This window comes from Parus major, chromosome 7, assembly GCF_001522545.3.
Source record: "Parus major isolate Abel chromosome 7, Parus_major1.1, whole genome shotgun sequence".
Taxonomy (NCBI): Eukaryota; Metazoa; Chordata; class Aves; order Passeriformes; family Paridae; genus Parus; species Parus major.
The window spans coordinates 28597014-28615104 of NC_031776.1; the positions used below are offsets into that span (position 1 = coordinate 28597014).

At 41.8% G+C, this 18091-nt stretch overlaps 1 protein-coding gene across 2 annotated transcripts; it reads right to left on the reverse strand.

Annotated features, from left to right (window-relative positions):
* Positions 1-66: 66 nt before the first annotated feature.
* On the reverse strand, positions 67-18046 carry LOC107207365 (protein mono-ADP-ribosyltransferase PARP14-like). Of its 2 annotated transcripts, XM_015634301.3 has the most exons (19): positions 17821-18045; positions 17620-17726; positions 17499-17532; positions 16440-16514; positions 14359-14556; positions 13940-14224; positions 12797-13033; positions 9651-11908; positions 8543-8776; positions 8028-8249; positions 6973-7054; positions 5887-6036; positions 5304-5366; positions 4094-4261; positions 3016-3234; positions 2329-2916; positions 1727-1872; positions 1007-1181; positions 67-784 (listed from the first exon to the last, which is right to left on the reverse strand). In XM_015634301.3, the coding sequence occupies exons 1-19, from the start codon at positions 18017-18019 to the stop codon at positions 495-497; spliced, it is 5730 nt and encodes a 1909-aa protein (XP_015489787.1). In that variant the 5' UTR covers positions 18020-18045; the 3' UTR covers positions 67-494. The 2 variants fall into 2 exon arrangements, with proteins under 2 accessions (XP_015489787.1, XP_033372121.1); XM_033516230.1 differs by lacking the exon at positions 5304-5366 and having other exon boundaries at positions 17821-18046.
* Between the last annotated feature and the right edge of the window lie 45 nt (positions 18047-18091).

Consider the following 18091-nt stretch of genomic DNA (forward strand, 5'->3'; position numbering starts at 1 on the left):
TCATTGAAGTTCATTGGTTAAAAAACAATGCTAAATGTTCAAACAGGTTTAGACAAACACAAGCCATTAAGTACAACTGGTTCATTTATTGAAAACTGCTCTAACATAATTCGTTATGAGATTGTCACAGAGTGTAAGAAGGCATCAGAAATGCCACACTGAACAGCCCATGGCTGCATTATCCCTTCCAATTCCCCACCAGCAATTAGGAAGGCCCTAAGGCTGTGCGGAAAGGCTGATACAGTACAAAGGCTCTCTATGAAATCTAAAAGAGGATTGCAGTACAATACTGTGCTCAAGTGTTAATACATTCAGCTGCTCCAAATGTAAACAAGCTTCAGGGGGATCAGAAATTGCCAGAGATTGTTTAAATCAAGACTATTTAATTTGACACAATTCCTTATTATATTTGTTGTGTATTTTGTTACAGGTGTTTCCATCCCAAAACTCTATAAAGGCTGAAAGACATGCAGTTGTGGCTGCAATCAAAACATTTACTTAGTGAAAGTGATAAGGTATTGTGGGTAAGCTTGAATATCATTAAAAATAATGAACATGGATGGCCGGTGCATGTCATCAGTTGAACTATCAAACAGATCTACAGAGTTGCCCGTATTTTTTTGTGCTGGAGTAATTGATCCTTTTCTCCCCAGAGAATATTCTCCGACAAGGACTTTGGCCAAGTACATGTACTTCCTCCCATTCCCATCTGGTTTGGAGTAAATGTCATTGGCGGAATAGCTGGCGTTAACAGCAAAGTATGTTCCGTTTCCGAAGTTTGCAGCTGTAGTCAGAAAAGCAAAGGTTTGTGAGTGTTTCAATAGCAGCAATTCCTTATCTGCCACCTTCAGAGCCTCTGAATCTCTGGACAGCTCTGCTTTTTATTTGCAATAAGGAGACAAAACAAAATAAATAATTCTGCATACAAGGTAGGGCTATACATGGCATGGCAAATCAGTCCTAGCCCTTTACAGGAAAACGGAAGTTGTTTTGAAAGTTACATTACCATGCACTCCAGCATAGCTCCGGTTAAATCCATGGTTGTTAATAAGGATTAATGACTCCTGACTCGTCCCATGAAACAGCAGCCTCTCATTATTTCTGGCACCATTTTTTTTATCCATTTCGCACTTTTTTATTTGGTAGTTTTTCCAGAGATATACGTTCTGTACCCTCTCAATCTGTGAGGTTTGAAAGTAAGACAGAAAGAAAGCAAGTGGGTAGGTTTATGTCACAAAAAATTAGCATATCAATCATTCAATCTGCTTCCAAGATTCCCATCTAGCTCCAATGCACATATACCAGATGATTAAATAAATAAGTTAGTCAGATCCTTCTACACTTTGGCATGGCAGATAGCAGAACCCAGCCCAAACCAGGAGACAAACACTTCTTGGGAAACAATACAGGAGCTTTTCACAGGTTTCCAGGCCTGCTGAGCCTGCACAGTACACGTGGGTTATGTGGGCAAAAGATGTGCTCTGCTACGGCAAAAAAACATTCAGAGGAAGAGCACTCTCCCCTGGAGTTGAAGAAGTGACTGCTTAAGAGCTGCAATACTGCAACTGCAACATTAAACTGATTAAAGCTGAATAAAGTTAGTGACAGCCAGAAAGACTTGTCCAGCTTTAGAAATCCCAGGGGAATTTCTTTTTCTGTTGCTATCAGTATCCTTCATCACTTGCCATCAAGTTATTTATGCTCAGAAAAGATTACCCGCTTTTACCTTTTCAATTTTGAATAACTGACAGGTCTCCAGAAACTTTTCTTGCACATGTTTATACTCTATTGAGTCTGGTTTTAGTTCCACTATTTTGAGTCGCTCATTTTCCATATTTCCCCACGTCAGAGGGAGCACTGTTGACTTTAGATCTGCAGAAGAATACAATCAATCATACTCAACCAAATCCCCTGCTTAAAATTAAACATGACCTACAGATCCTTCTAGAAATCCATACATCTTGCTTATGGATGACTCAGAAAGAGTTATCTCCATGTATTGTAAAGGACCAGTAGTAAATAGAAGAGGGCACAGCTCAAGAAGAGAAGTGAGCAGAGATCTAGAATGACAATTTCTACGAGAAAATTCTTGCTAGTAAGCCTGCTAAGAACATCAGAATGCATTACTCTCTTCTCAAAGTATTTTAAATAGCTGCTAAGTTCTTTTATTTCCCAATTTAATTCCTTTCTACATTCTCCAGAAAAGCATCTGCACAAAGCTCCTAACATATATTTTAAATATTCTCATCATTCCCTTCTCCTTTCTCTTACTGGATGCAACCAGGTTTTCACATGGGAAGATCAGTCTGTCAAGATGCTTTTACTCACCTTCAGATTTGTCAATCCGTATAATGGGTCTCTGTCTTCCTTGGGCATCCACAGCAGTCTTATGTTCCATATCCACTGTGTACTTTTGCTCACCAATGGTGATTTCAGTAGTTTTCTGCTTTCCCTTGTAAGCATTTTCCAACTCCACATTTGTGAGACTATTGAAGGGCACATAAGAATCTTTTTCAAAATATTTCCATTCAACTGAATCTTGTAAAAGTTTTGCCTGGAGCTCTTTAGCAGCTTTTACCCTGAGGATCATTTTATGAACAGCTAAACAAGCCAGGCAGACATCTTTTGTAACCCCTGAAACTTCAATAGAGGTACTCTTCAAATGAAGAACAATTTTTAATTTCTTTTGTAGGTCATCTAGTTCTTCACTCTCTTCTTCACCAAAATGAGAGATAGATTCATCTATAATTTCTGTTTGAGATTGTTCTCTTGAAATTGCACTTCTCAGCCACTTTTCAGCTTCTTCCACTTCTTTTTCATTTTCACCACAAATCTGCACAACAGCCTGATCAATTTTCTTTTCCAAAACCACTTTGGTTTTTTCCTTTGGGGAATGTTTCTCAGAGCTCCAGAGTGCTACATTGAAACACATAAATATTGTCATTAATATTATTCTTTATTAGCTGGTGCTAAACAGATTAATCTATAACCTGTACTTAATTGACGTCTACTTACATCTACCCATGTGATATGCCTTGGAAACCAATGATTTGATTAGTGTTGCAGCAGACTTTTCTCTTTTCTGCATGCTTGCTTGGAACACACTCATCAGATGTGGCTGAAAGATGACAACTTTAATCATTTTCACAGATGATGCCGTATTCCTTTTTGCAAAGTCAATTACTGCATCTATCATGTTGTCAGCTACCTCAGCTGGATTGCGGCGTGCCTCTCCTGAAAAAAAGTTGCAGATATTTTGCTCTAGAAAGTGTTAGTAACTGTTACAGATGATTAAAACATCTTTAAAAGAACACCTATGAACATACCCACAATCACCTGGATTATGAGCAGGTTGAGAACAACATCAGGCTGGCAATTAAGAAAGGTTTCTATTTATCAGGAAAAGAAAGCTGGGGACCACCTTTCCAGCAAGGGAAAAATGGAAGTTTCCTTTTGTTGGCTTGGCAACCAGTCAGGTTATGATGTAGATGATATGGCTTGGGTAACTAATAGGCCATAGGCCTGCTGCTCAGTGGCCCACTAGTCCATTCCTTGCTCAAAATACGAGCCTAGTTTTATTCATGCAAGAGATTTCCACATGCATGTGGTGCAGTTCTGGATTCTCCAATTCCAGGGATTTCTACCAAACTAACTGAAAATAACAAGAGAAGAAAAAGGGACAATCTGGGCCTTTTGACTGGTTCATATTCCATCTGTATCAACACTACTTGTGCAGCTGCTGGCCAGAGCTCCATCATCTGCTGATCTCAGCAATGGAGAAGCAGATTGCTGGCTATTCTCTGATGAGCTGCCCACACATATCAGGCTGCACATTCTTCAGCAAGCAGACTTACCTTTCAATCCCTGTTAGCAAGGAAGTGCTGGCTTTAGAAAACTCACGCTCTTTATGTACTAGATGCAGAGAAACTTTCTAGCTTTCATAAGCCTCTAATAACATTTTTAAAGACTGCGTATTTCCAAACATATTTTCACCAAATAATAACCTCTCCAGATAAATCAAACTCATCACTTGAGCCCTGAGATCAGCTGAATCACATGCACTAAACCCTTTTCAGAAAAGGGAGGCACAGACCTGTTCCAATTGCTGGGAAGGTGACAGAGGTATACTGCTGCAGTTCACACTCCTGGAGCACCTGGGAAACCAGGGACCTGATATCATCTTGGTAAACAAAATGAATTATTTTTTTGCACGGCAGATTTCCTGAATGGGTGATGACATAGTTGTTGCCAGTTTGCTGGGCTGAAATGTAAGTAGGAGAAAATAATCAACCATTATCCCCAATATAGATGTGTACTAGTCCTCATTAGGAAACAAGAAATGGTGACAAATATGCTCCAGGATAAGCTTTGTGTCTCCTTCCATAAAGCAAGCAACCCCATCGCTCAATTTTCCCTTCCAAGGCACAAGAACTCATTTTAGTTTTGTAAAATATTTGCCTCCTTTGGCAAATAAATTTAGTGGGTGCCTTTATTTGTCAGGTTTGCTCAGTAAACTTGTAGAACTTCATGCAGACTGGCACTCTGTCTTCACACACACACAAATAAGTATGTCATCTACCTGCAGGCCACCTAGCCCAGATTACTCTCTTGGCCTGTTCAAGAGAAGCTTGTTAACCTTGGATGTCTTCTACATAATTCTTTTCCTTTGATTGGTCTTCCAAGCTGACCTCCAAACTGCATATTTCCCACTTGCCTTATTTTCTGGCATTTTAAAGCACGTACTCATCCATCTTTACTGCTCTTTCATTATAGCTGCTGTCCAACAGCTGGATTTGGCCTACAAGTAAATGCCCCTTCTGAAGCAGGAACCCAGCTGAACACAGGAACACAACTGAAAGGCAGTCACCTAGAGGATGTGGTAGTGAGTTACTGGTTAGGCCAACAGGAAACATCCTCTCACTGAGAAATAACAAAGGGACTTGCAGCTACACAGTTGTTTCCAGTGAGAGATGGTTTCTCTATTAACATTTTTGCCAGCGTCACCCCTTGCTCACGGCTCTGTTTGATGTTGATTTGTTTTTTATCATGGAAATCTTTACTGGAATAACTAATAGATTTGGATCTTTATGTATGCTTAGCAGCTGTCTCCTTTCTGAAGATTTTTCTTTCCCTTCCCTCATTAGATGTTTTACAAATACCACATTTAACTGATTAAAAACTATTTGCTGTAACACAGTGCATAATACAGATGGAACTACAGTAGTCAGTACTGAGTAAGTATTCCAAGAGATTCTCTGCTATGGATTAACACCTTTGGAAAGGTCAGAAATGTTGTACTATACCTAGTATACCACATTCATTTTCAACTGCTTTTCCAGCACCACTCAGGATTGCTCTGGAGACACCTTTAAAGAAAAGACCAACATGAATCTACTGTTACTGTTCTTAAAGTCCCATCTGAGGCAGAACTGTATGCCTTATCACATCTAAAATATCTCGATTCTGATAACATTACAGATTATAAATGAAAAACACTGCAACCAAAATTTTAGCCTTATATGCTTTCCAATTCAAATTGATGTTTTGAGTACCTGACAAGTTTCACTAAGGTCATAACCTCACTAAAGTTTGTCTCCTCCTTTAGTCTGAGAGGTGTTCTATAAAAAGATTATATATATGTTAAAAATTTTGGTTTTGCTCTCTGCATGGGAGTCTTAAACATGCTGTCCTATAACATAGATTAACAAGTGAATAAAGTTTCAGACACTTTCTCATTGAAATTTTGTACCCTAAGAAGCAAAACAGAAACTAAATTGTGAAACAAACAAAAGGCTTTAAAGCACTGAAGAAAAATATTTGCTCCTCTTCTTTCCCAGCCCTTCCAAGCACACATATTTCCTTCCCACATAATATCAGTTAAAATACCTGTTTTGAGGTTGAAGGCTTGGTTTGTTATGTTTACAATGGCATCTCCCTCCTCCTTGGTAATATCACCTTCTGCCACCCGGAACACAATGGAGCCAATTGTCATTTCAGACACATTGTCTGCTGAGGTTGAAGAAATAGCAGAAAAACCTGCAGGGAAAGAAACACAGACCCTGAGCAGAAGGAAGTGATGATGTAAAAGATAAGGGACTTTTTCTTGGTTACAACACCTACAGAGATCACAGTCTGGGTACAGACTCAGCCTGTGAAAAGGATTGCCTGCCATACTAACTGAAAATCATTCCTTCTCACAGGAGTCTGTATTCAACCTGCACTCATTTCCATCATTTCTGTCATGGCAGGATGGCAGGGAAAATGTATTTTGCTGCACATCTGGTATGCAGACACTACTTAGTGACATTTTATTATTGCAAAACTCAAATGTGAGTAAGAAACAAACTTTCTAAGTTTCACTCTTTTGCTCCTGTGTCTCACAGAGTTTCCAGGCAGGCTCTCTATTTCTTGAAAAGGTGGAACTTTTTATCCATGTGTTATTTGTAAAATCATAATTAAGTTTTTGACATGTAACTCATTTTTCTACAGGCTGCAGTTCCATTAAGATGGATAATACCGAAGACTTTTCAGTTTGGTTTTGCTATTCATCTGAATACATAAAAAAATTTAAGAGTATTTCAAAGAGAGCACTTTAACACACGTAACCACGATCTCACCTGCCTTCCCAGGATAGAGAAAGACTTGTTCACAGTTTAATCTACTGCTGCAGCAATAAAAGTAAAAGCACTGCTTATGCCCTTGAGACCTTATAGCTTCTGCTGTTCCAATTTGCAAGGGCGCTACCCAGATAAGGAATCACAGGAACACTTGTTTTCTTAGCATCTCTATCACTATTTCAGACATAACAGACACTCTGCCTGAAAATATTGTCTTTACAGCAGCCACTCAGACTTTGGGAATGACATGCTCACCAAGCAAGTACCTAAATATCCATAATGAATGCATTCCCTAGAATACTTGAAAAAAACAAAAAAAATCAGTAGGCACACAGCTTCTGTGAATAAACCTTACCTGTGCTTTGGCTAGTGTCATTTGGAGAAGGCTTCTGTAGTTTAACAGCTACAGACCTCTTTTCAAGTTCATCTGAAAATTCCTAGAGAATGAAATTACAATCAACCCCTGTAGAAGTCTTTACACAGTCAAAATAAAGGTTTGAAAAGCAAAGCTAAAAACATTTAGAAAGAGCTAAATGCAAACTACTTAACGTCATCTGCCACAATGCTGATGGCAAGTCCTGACAGATGTTGTTCTCAGAGAGCAAGGCTGTTCAGTGTGAGCAACACACAGAATCAAAAATAACTGAGTTAAAGCCCCAGTTACCATTCCACAGGGATACAGCCGCAGAAGGCATCCTTACAGTGACTGAGTACTTCACACTAGCTCAGCTCTTACAGGTAATACCACCCTTCTCTATGCACAACAGTTCAGGCTTTGATGCAGCAGCCTTCAAGTTTAGCCTTTCAAAAGCTCTTGCACAAAGTACAGAAGGCAACAGATGTAGAAACACTTATCTGGACAAGAATTCACAGCGTGACAGCTCTCCTTTGGAGTGAAATGAGTAACCTGAGTGTGGATATAGAAAATTTATGCTAATGGGACACTGAAGAGAGGGAGACGGAGAATACTTGTGTGTTTCTACTGAAGAAGTTTACCAGCACAACAATCCTAGCACAATGATTCCTCCTAAAAGGACACCAGAACTCCATTAAAAGCACAGCTTTTTTCCAAGGTTGCAGGCACTGAATCAGGAGTTACAGCAAACTTGTCTGACCTACAGACTGAAGAATTAGGTGAGTTCATGAGATAAAGAGTAATTACACTTTTGTATGCATTATTCCCAGGAAACAAAAAAGAATAGGAAGGGAGCAGGACTGTACTTGATATGTGGGTAACCAAGGGAGGTAGAATAAAAAAGAGAACATTCAGTATAGATGAAAGTCAGCAAACCTTTTCCTTAGTATAAGAACAAGCACCTTGGGGAGTCTTTGAAGGTCATCAGACAGCCAAGTATCATGAGACAGACTCAGATACACCATACTGTAATACAGGAAACCACAGTAACTCACCTGAATATTAGCTGTGTCTTTTGTGTGCAACAGAAAGTAGACTTCTTCAAGAGAATTGACTCTGTTTTTACCACTGAACTCAAACACTTTGTCAAACAACAATTTAGCAACAACAGATCTTGGAAATTCTAAATTCCCTGTTCCAATTGCTGGAAAAGTGATTGATTTCAAAGACAGTTCTTCAGCAATCTCCAGGCATTTTGTGATTATGTCACCCAAGACCTGTAAAGCACAATTATTTTTTCTTACTATGAGGTTTTCTTACTATGGAGGTTTTTCCAGTATGTGTAATAAAACATTTTCCCTTTCAGCTCTCTTGGTATTAAAATATAATTAATTCCATACACAAGGAATTCACATGGAATTTGTAAGTCAACAAGGGATCGGCCCACAGTTAAAAAAGAACGAGTCAAACTCTCTCATCTTCTCTGACACTGTCCCCCATTTCAAAGGAAAAGTGACATTAAACACACTATAGATCCCACAAAAAATTAGGCAAATAAAAATCCTTTTACCTTTGAAGGAGTGTTTTTCTGGGACCACATAGGTACCACAGCATGAAGCACAACGTTGCAAGCCAGATTGTAACCTTTAGTTTTCAACACAGATCCTTCCTCAGCTGTTCTTCCTCCACCTTTTTTTTTCAATTCTGTCTGAAGCATTGGCCCTGCCTTGCTTAGCAAAGCTTTACCAAGAGGCCCTTTGTCAAGCTGGAGCTCTTTGCCAACACTTACAACAACAATGGATGTCTAAAAAACACACAAGCAAAAACTCTAGCTTGTAAGTATCAAATTTAAATTTTGCATTGGATAATCAAATACAGTCTGCCTGACAGTTTACAAGGTAAACTTTTCAGACAGCAACCAGAGCAAACAACGTTTTGGAATTAACCAGAAATTATGCTCAGTTCTAATATCATGAGCCTGCCCAAAGAAACACAAAAGTGAGTTAACAATGACATTAATTTCAGCCTAATGGGAGAAATATAACAATTCCGCATTCCTCATTTATTCATTCTACCTCCATTTGAAAAACATTTGTGCAAGTTTGCTCTCAAATGAGAGAGACTTGCAGACCAAAATCTGAGTTCACTGAGGTAGGCAGGGCCTCCCATGGCTGGTTTAGGGGGAAAAGCAGATGCTGAAGACAAACAGGAATGGGGATAATCTAAGGAGAAAGAAGTGAGAAAAGCAGTAACTTTTGAATGAGAGAAATACAAAGGGCACTGAACATTGTGTCAAACCCTGTATTTAGCTCCTCAGGAAGGGCCCCTATATACATTTTAACATATATTCTGCCCTGGCCAACTGGAGGAGCTGCATGCACAAGCTGTGGGAGGCATCCACTCCTCAGAGGTTCTGCACACCATTACAGGAAGGGTCCTGGATGCAGTTGCTTCCAGTATTGGCGATCCCAGTAACAGAATCCCAGCTAACAGAAATTCAGTGCAGGAGACAACTGGGAATCAATTAATGTCACTGGTTCTCCACAGGAAGTGCAATACCAGCTGCATGTTTCATGCTGGTGCTCACCAATGATATTGGTATCGTGTTGGTTAGTTTTTAAAACAGACACAAAAGAACCCATTTGATATTTCAATATGAGATAATTTAGAACACTTACTGTAGCTTCTTCAATGCTTCCTGTTTGCAGCACGATGTTAAGGCCTTCCCGAGTTGTTATGAAAGGGAAGTTCCTAATATGCTCAAAAGTTTTCCTCTGCCTAGGCTGAGGAACTGTACTGATATGATGCAGTGATGTGTAGGAAGGTGGAGAATCTGAAAACACTTCTCTAAATGCCTTGCTGAAAGCCTCAATGTTATCCTGTGCAAAACCCACAAGATGAACCTCCTTCAAGCTGCTGTTCCCCTTGGATTGTTCCAAGGTCTCCTTGATGGAGGATACAATCAAATAAGAACACAGTTCCAGTGGGAAGCCAAAAATCCCTCCACTTATAGCAGGCAGAGCAATGGAACGATGCTTGTGTGTTTCAGCTACTTCTAAACAATTTTTCACTGTCATCCTCAACAAGTTCATGCACATTTCTGATTTCTCCTTGCTCCACCTGGGCCCAACAGCGTGAATGACGTTCTTGCAGGGCAGTTTCCCGGCACGTGTGATCACTGCGTCACCAGGGTGTAAATTCCCGAGCTTCCTCACCAGCTCATCGCACTCCTCTTGCAGTGCTGGGCCAGCTGCTCTTGACAGGGCTTCAGCAAGGCCACCAATGTGTTTTAGGTCTTCATTAGATGCATTCACCACAACATCAACAGGGTGAGTGCACAAGTCAGCTTTATAGAGTGCTATTACAGTTTCACCCATGGTCACCTGCATATAAAGCTTGCCTCTTCTACTACATTCTTTCTGTTCTTCCAGCTGCTCTTCTGGCTGCTCTTCCAGTAGGACTAAACACCTGAACACATGTTTTACATGGGGGGCCAAAAGGTGTGCTTGCTCTTTTATATATGCCTTGGCTCCTGGCAAGTCACTTACCATACGCTTAAAATACAGGCCAGACAGAATTCCCTCAATTAAGCCGACTCCCTCCAGCACTTTCGCCTTCGGCCCACTCAAGGATATAACTCGACAGTTTTTCTGTGTACTAAAGTCAACTTTCACGCATTTTTTTTCTAAGGCAGCCCAATCATTGACCTTCTCTTGCTCAAAAAACTTTATGACTGCCATCGGTTTTCCTTCAATTACCCTTTGCACCTGCGTGTTTTCATCTATAAAGTTGGAAAGTTCCTCATAGGCTTTTTCTACTGCTTCAGAAAAACCAGCAATGATGATCTGAGTCTCTGCCTGAGTGACTGATACAGCTCCATTACAGTTTTCCTTGGCTATCATCTGCCATTCCTCCTTCAGGAGGACTGACTCATCCTCCAAAGTAATACTTTTGTGGTCCAGTTCTTTCTTTATTTCTTCCTCTGCTTTTAGAAGATCTTCAGGAGCACTCCCTTTCAGGATGATCTCTCCTACACCAAGCTCATAAAAGGCACAAATTTGTTTTGATATAAACAGGCTCTGTGACAGAGAGATATCATTATCAATATGCTCTAAAAACTGAAAAATGTAAGGGTGGATATTAATTTTTTTCTTTGCCATTTTGTGTACATAATCAAGAATTTCTCCTTTTACTTTATAAACTTCCTCAGGCAGTCCAGATAGGTTAATGCTCTTCTGAAAATAATCGTACGTTATTTTCAAGTCTGGGAACTCTGTATGAAATTTTCCTTCAAGACCAGTTATCTGTAAAATTCCATATTCCCCTGGACTCACTGCCTTGACTGTCAGTTCAGTTCTTTGTTTTTTTCTTTCAATTTCTCTGGTGGCCTTTTCAATCAGAAGCTTCAGCTCCTGTTCAACCTCCTTCACAACTTCTTTTTCCCCTACTAGAACATGTAAATCCTTGGAAACATGTGGAATCATCAGAACTTCACCATGGGGAAAGTTGTTGCTAATGGCTTCCCACACCTCTGTGCTTACTTGACAAGGAAGTGCTTTGTATTTTGATATGCTGTGTGAAAATGCTGTGGAAACTTTTTCTTTCCATGCCTTGGCCAATTGAGATACTGATCTCTTTCGCTCTGAAAAAATAGCTGAAGGATGCAAAGTAATTTTTGGATCTGCACAGAGAGCATCAGGCCACACTGGCACACAATTATACTTTGCCATTTCATGATCTATTGCCTCAATTAAGCTTCTATTTCCTTGAAAATAATTCCAGATATAGGGATCCAGAGGCAATGTAATTGGATCTGGCTTCTTTATCTGCGGCCCTTCCTTTCCATATAGAGCCGTTTCCAGTGAGGTGTAGTAAGGATAGACAAAGATTGGTGTTTTGTTGAGTGAATGCTTCTTTGCCAGGACATTTGCTACATCTAAAACAAACAAACAGCCCCCAAAGTTATTAATGTCAGCACTTAAGAACTCTTTTGATTTTTTTTCGTTGTTTGGGGGTTTTAAAACTGTATTTTCTATATAATAATGTTAGTTATTTTTAAGAACATTTTTAGATTACTTTCCTCCCCTTCCCAGACAGAAATAATTCCAGATTTTTGAAGATTTATTTTAAATCCCAGAAGCTAAGCTGAAGAGAGACGGTCAAGCACAACAGCATCCACCTCTGGGAGGAGGTGTGCATAATCTCGGCCCCTACTTCTCTTATATGCTATACTTGAAGTGCCCAGATCCACAGCTGTTTGGGCTATTACTCAGCAGTTCAAACCACCGTGCCTCTGTTTTCCCCCAAAAGACCATCTCTTTCCTTCAACCCCCCCTTCATTTCTCCCCTTCACTGCAATGCCTCCAGCTTCTCCTTGGTCCTACACCTCTCACACTCATCTTTCTGCCACTGAGTGGACAACCCATAGCACCTGCTCCGGGCCAAAAAGCTGCCCAAGAAATTGTCCTGAGATGTGCCAGATGGGACATGTTGCCATGGGCAGCTGGTGGTCAACATGGTAGATGGGGGAAGTCCCCTGTGCCTGCAGGGCTGTGCACTCTCCACAGAACTCAAACTGCAACCTGAACTCTGTAAGGATCAAGGCCTGGGTGAAATAAACTGTCTAGAAAATGAAAAAATTCTATGCCTTATGCCCAGCTGGTCCAAAACTGAAGCCTGCACTCCAGTTACCATGAGACCTGTGGGCAAAGCACCAGACGTGCCGTTTTACAAGGGCAAAGGATGCATTTCTCTAGAAAATCCACGTTTTGGTCATTAAGTGATAGGTTCTCAAAGAAATAAGGGCTCTGCATTTCTGCATTACCTTTTTGGTTACCAAATGTAATGATAGCTGCTTCTTCATCAGGCAGCTGTTGAACATCCACCCTTTGCGCACCTCCGTATTTCTCATTTTCAAAGTAGACAGTTATATAGTCACTGGGGGTGTTGGATGGTATATTTTCAGCCCGAACACATTTTGTTTGCTCAAGGCACCGTGCAGTAATGTTTTGTTTCCTTGCTCTGTGGTTTTGATTAATCTTTTCAGCAAATTCCTCTGCATCTAGAAAGAGAAAGGAGAAGAAAAAAGAAAAGATCAAACTCAGAGCTTGTTTTTCTACCATGATGTTAGCAGACTATCACTGTGTGCACTGATCAAAGCAATGAATTACAAAATTAGCTCAGAGCTGCCCACAAAGCTACTTCTTTCCCCATATTCAGTATCTGTCACTTAATATTCCCCTCATGGCTGATCACAACTGTTGACTACAATGACCGCAGCCAGAATTTGCCACTAGTTTTGCTACTGACTGTCATTGCGTTTCTTTAACCCCAGCAGAAAACAAGATCAGGTTCATTTTTGGGTTATGGCTTTGTACACAACTAATAAGACACAAGTTAACGCTTCAAATTCTCTCCATTTTATGATAAATACATTGTCATTTTGGCTATTTCCCCCCTGTCATCCTCACAGTAAAAGACAGTCACTTTTCCATCTGTCAAGCAAAAAAAATTAAATTTCTTAAAGATCTACTTATTTCCTAAAGGCTACACCAAAAATTTAGGACTGGAGCATGACTTAAGAGAAAAATAATTTCTAAGGCAGAAAAACCTACACCTTCTCTGAAAGACATCTTTTTGCAATGACAGCTTTTACCACTGATCTGCTCTCAGACCAAGTACATCCTTCATTGCTTGTTTTAAATTACAGTTTGGTTTTAGTCCTATCTGCTGTGTTTACTATCAAAGCCAGAGCTAGCTCTCTTTCTAACTTGCACTGGCCTATATACCTCACAGATAAATGTTATGGCATTAACTTTAGTAGAGTAAATCCTCCTTTAAAAGGACACAATATCATATCAAACCTTAAGAATATGAAAGAAAATACTTCCAGCTTAATCTCACTCACACGCATGCACAAAAACGTGTAGCTAATAAGAAAGAGTTTCAACTCTTGACTCCTTCTTACCAATATTTCTAGTAAAAGTAACTACAGCAGCACGTAACTCAGGTATCATTTCCACACTGAAGTCACCGTCATCCTCTGACAATCCGCTCGCATTCTCTACCAGCAAAATTAATATGCAATCTGTTGTTGTCTCCTTCACATTTTCCAGCACAACTGCGGTGGGAAGCAGGGAGCCTTCAGAGTTCTCCACTTGGCATGACTCCTGGGAAGTCTCCACTTGCCACAGCTTCACAACCAGATCAATTTTACCCAAGTGATGCTTTCTTTGCAAAACTTCTTGGGCATCTAGTCCCACAGAAAAACAGAGATGTTTAAACAATAGCAATAGTACACCATTTCTGCTTGAAGCAATGCCCACAAAGAGATCCTGCACCAGCAAAGGCCTATTTTTAAAAGGGAGCTTAAGCAGTATAACCTACCTTGCTCATCCTGAAAGGTGATAATCACTTGCTGATCCTTTTTGACAAAGGACTCGATGACCCCCCCACCAGACTTCCTTTTATTTTCAAAGTACATTTCCAAAATCTCATCTTCTATTTCCTCCCCAAAGGCAGTAGTTACTACTATAGCAGAATTCCTAGAGGTTGCCTTCTCTGCGTCCAGTTTCTCACATGATTCTGAAATAAAAAATCACACCCTAATGCCTTAGGCAAAATTTAAGAAGAAAACAAGCTTCCACAACACTTTTTGTTCAGATCATACTTAAGGTCAGGGAAAAGAACAGGGTAAGAATCTGAAACAAGTTAAGCATATCACTAGTGGGAGTTGCCATATCAACACATAGGGAGGAAATGCTTCAGTTCATCACCAGGCAAGGACAGCAGAAATAAAAGATACAAAAGCTTCTTTGCAAACACACAATGAGGGGAACTAGTGCTGCCCATTCACAGTTCCAGACATTGCTGTGGGTCACCTGGGTGTCATGGTTTTAAACCAGTAACTAAAAAATTACTTATTTCTTGCTGTGAGATATGGATTAGAATAAGAGCAAAACAGGCTTAAAACTTAAAAGGAATAAAGACAGTTTATTAACAAACTACAAGAATAAGAACACCAGAATAAACTTCCAGAAAACTCCTTTATCTCTCACTACTTGACTATTTCTTTGTACACATGGTAACATAGAGACAAAAAACTTTAGAACTTTGGTGGTCAAAACCAGTCTCAGTTTCTGCTAGAGTATTTTCTTCAGTCTTTGTAGAGAAACAGAAGTCTCTTTCTGCTAATTTATGGAGTTTTAGAGTTCACTCCTCCCATTCCACATTACTCCGAGGTGTGTATGGGTCAATGAATCTAGGAATGTCATTTTTAAGGATGAGTTATTCAAAGGCAGAAGTCTTCTTCATCTGTCTCTGTGAGCCTTCCTGGAAAAACAGCTTTTTCCTTGCCCTCACAAGGCTTTAAAATCTTCACTCTACCCATTTCCAGCAACTCACAGTATCACAATTAATTTCTTTTTTTCTCAAAAGTCCACACTTTGAACACTCTATTCCTCCCCATACTCTAATTATGAATTAAAGGAGTCTTTTAAACTATTATTGTTCGTTTCCGTAGCTTTAACAGAAAGATATTTCAGTTGTGAGCATCTTCTTATTCCCTCTTTCTTATTTAAACTTAACTCTTTTCTTCACTGTTTTTGGTGGTTCTATGATGTCTTTTGTATGTTGTCTCTCTTTCTCTGTCTTTCTGAGAAAAAGGAGTAGTCTGTACGTTTATCCAGGCAGTAAAAGAATTAAAAGCTTTAAAATAACTGCAGGAGTTCATGGTGTCAGGTTTCAGCCCAGCAGCAGAAACCGAAAACCAAGCTCAGCTGACCGGCTCTGCTTCCCCCCCGCCTCCCTGCGGCCTTGTCAGCCTGGAAGAGAGGGGGAGGGGAGAAGGCCAAGACCGACCCAGTCACCTTGTCAAAAGCCGGAAATCCAAGAGAGCAAGACACTTCTGACTGTCCATCTTAAGGGGGTGTTTACAAGTTGAGTTTACTTTTTAATGGTCAGATCTGCTGCCAATTCTTGGAAATGACTGATAATTGGTCAGGAGGAAAAACTCCCATCAGCAGCTTCAACTTCCCCTCTTTCCAAGCTGTCTTAAAGGTAAAGCTACCCCATGACACCTGGGGTATGTATCTGCTGGCTCCCATGGCTAATCAGGTGTACCTGGGGTACACAGCTCCTGATGCTCTAGCACAGGATTGCCCCATCAAGGCTGGCAGCAGCTGGGAAGGTCTGGGTAGGGGCAGCCTTAGCCAGGACAATGGCCAGCATCCACTGCTGTCCCCTAAGGAATTGACCTGTCTGAGGCACCCAGTGAAGTGGGGGCTCTAAAGGGACTCACAGAAAGGAAAAAAATACAATTATTTCTTTCAGTCTGGGATCACAATTCCTACACTACGTTAGACAAACAACACAAGCCACGAGTGTGACCAGGGAACTGCTGCAGCAGAAAGATCCAAAAAACCAAAGAATCAATACAATGGTCACCACTGGGTAAGTTACACACTTACCTGTCTTCTCCTGCTGAGTAAACACAGGAGTTTTCTTATTCTGGTGGATGGGAAGAGACACCTGGGATTCATTAACTAGAGATAAATGACAATGGTTTCTCAGTTGCTGGGTACTTGAATTAAGTTTCATTTAACACTGTCAGAATCATAGCCTTCCACCGATTCCTCTTTTTAAACCATATGTTGAATTGATTACAGAAACACTCTGAGCTCAAGAAGCCTTGGGCATAATGTCAGAACACAGTCATGCTGCATAAACCAGCATGAGCAGTCCTGCCATGGTCCTACCTGGTCCTGCCAGGCACTACAGCACTTTCCTTACACAAAAGCTGCACTAAACATAAATAGTGATGAGGACATCTGTGTTTAGGAGGAAAGCACCTTTGTAAACTGGGACCTCTGGAAGAGCCTCTGTCAGGATGTGTTTGACTCTGCATGACTGCTCAACTTACTAGTTTAGAACAAGAGGAAATGCAGCTACATTAGAAAACAAAAGACTTGGTCAGATTGAACAAGCTGCTTTTCCAGCCTGTGCCCTCAGCCCTCACCTGCACAATCACCCCACTATGCACAAGCAGGTACTTTGAAGCAGAGCTCAGTGAGCTGCATGTGTATTAGCCCTGTATATATGGATTGTTGATATGTACTATTGGTATCAATATATGATACTGTATATGTACTGATAGCTACATATTGATTAGCTGTGTATGTGTATGTATTGATTAGTCCTATGTGTGTGTATTGATTGTGCAGTGTATGCGTGTGTATTGATTAGTTGTGTGTGCATGTGTGTGTGTCTATTAGCCGTGATTGCGTGGTCGGTCTGTCCGGTGCCTGGGATGTGGCTCGAGGGCTGTACCTTAGGAATTACATCATGTTTGGGATTCGGGAAGTTAAGGGGAGCGCTGGGAGGAGAATCAAAGCCCTGCAGCGCCGTTCACGAGGCCCGGGCAAGCAAGCGGCTCCGCCTGCTTCCCCATCCCCGCTCCTCCGCAGGGCTCCCCGGCCGGTGCCTCGCCAGCCCCGGAGCCCCCCCGCGGCTCCTGCCGCAGCTGCTACCTGGCGCCTCGGTCCCGCCGGCCGGTCCCGTCTCCTGCAAGGGAACGAGAGGAGCGCGGTCACCCGCGGTCCCTCCCCCGCCCGGCCGGACCCGCGCCCGCCTCACCCGCGCCCGCCTCACCTGCGCGGGGTCACCGCCCGCGGCCAGCGCGGTGACCTGCAGCGACAGCCGCTCTCCGGAACCCAAGACGAGCTCGTGGAGCGGCCGGCGAAGCACTCGCTCCCTCACTGCCAACAGAACAGGCACCGGTCAGGGAATGCGCCCGCCCCCCGCCCGTCTGAGCCGCGGCCATCGCTATCATCATCCGGCCCGGCCGCTCACCCTCGGGGCAGGCGAAGCAGACGAGGATGTGTCCGGTCCCGGTGTCGGTCCCGACCCGCAGCTCGCACTCGCCGCCGCCCGAGCGCTTCTGGCTCTGGAAGTAGCAGAGCAGCTTCTTCCTGAGCGCGGGCGGCGGCTCGGCGGCGCCCCAGTCCCCTCGCACCAGCAGCGGGAAGGCGCACGACCGCTGCCCCTCCATGGCTGCCCGACGGCTCCTCTCCCCGCTATCGCTTTCAGTTTCGCTTTCCCGAGATGCTCGGGGCTCCGCCCT

Coding starts and splice junctions, on each gene's coding strand:
- LOC107207365 (XM_015634301.3), bottom strand. CDS start 18,019: ATGGAGGGGCAGCGGTCGTGCGCCTTCCCGCTGCTGGTGCGAGGGGAC. Junction 14,557..16,439: donor TACTCAGCAGGAGAAGACAG/GTAAGTGTGTAA, acceptor TTTTTATTTCAG/AATCATGTGAGAAACTGGAC. Junction 8,250..8,542: donor AGAAAAACACTCCTTCAAAG/GTAAAAGGATTT, acceptor TGTGCTTTACAG/GTCTTGGGTGACATAATCAC.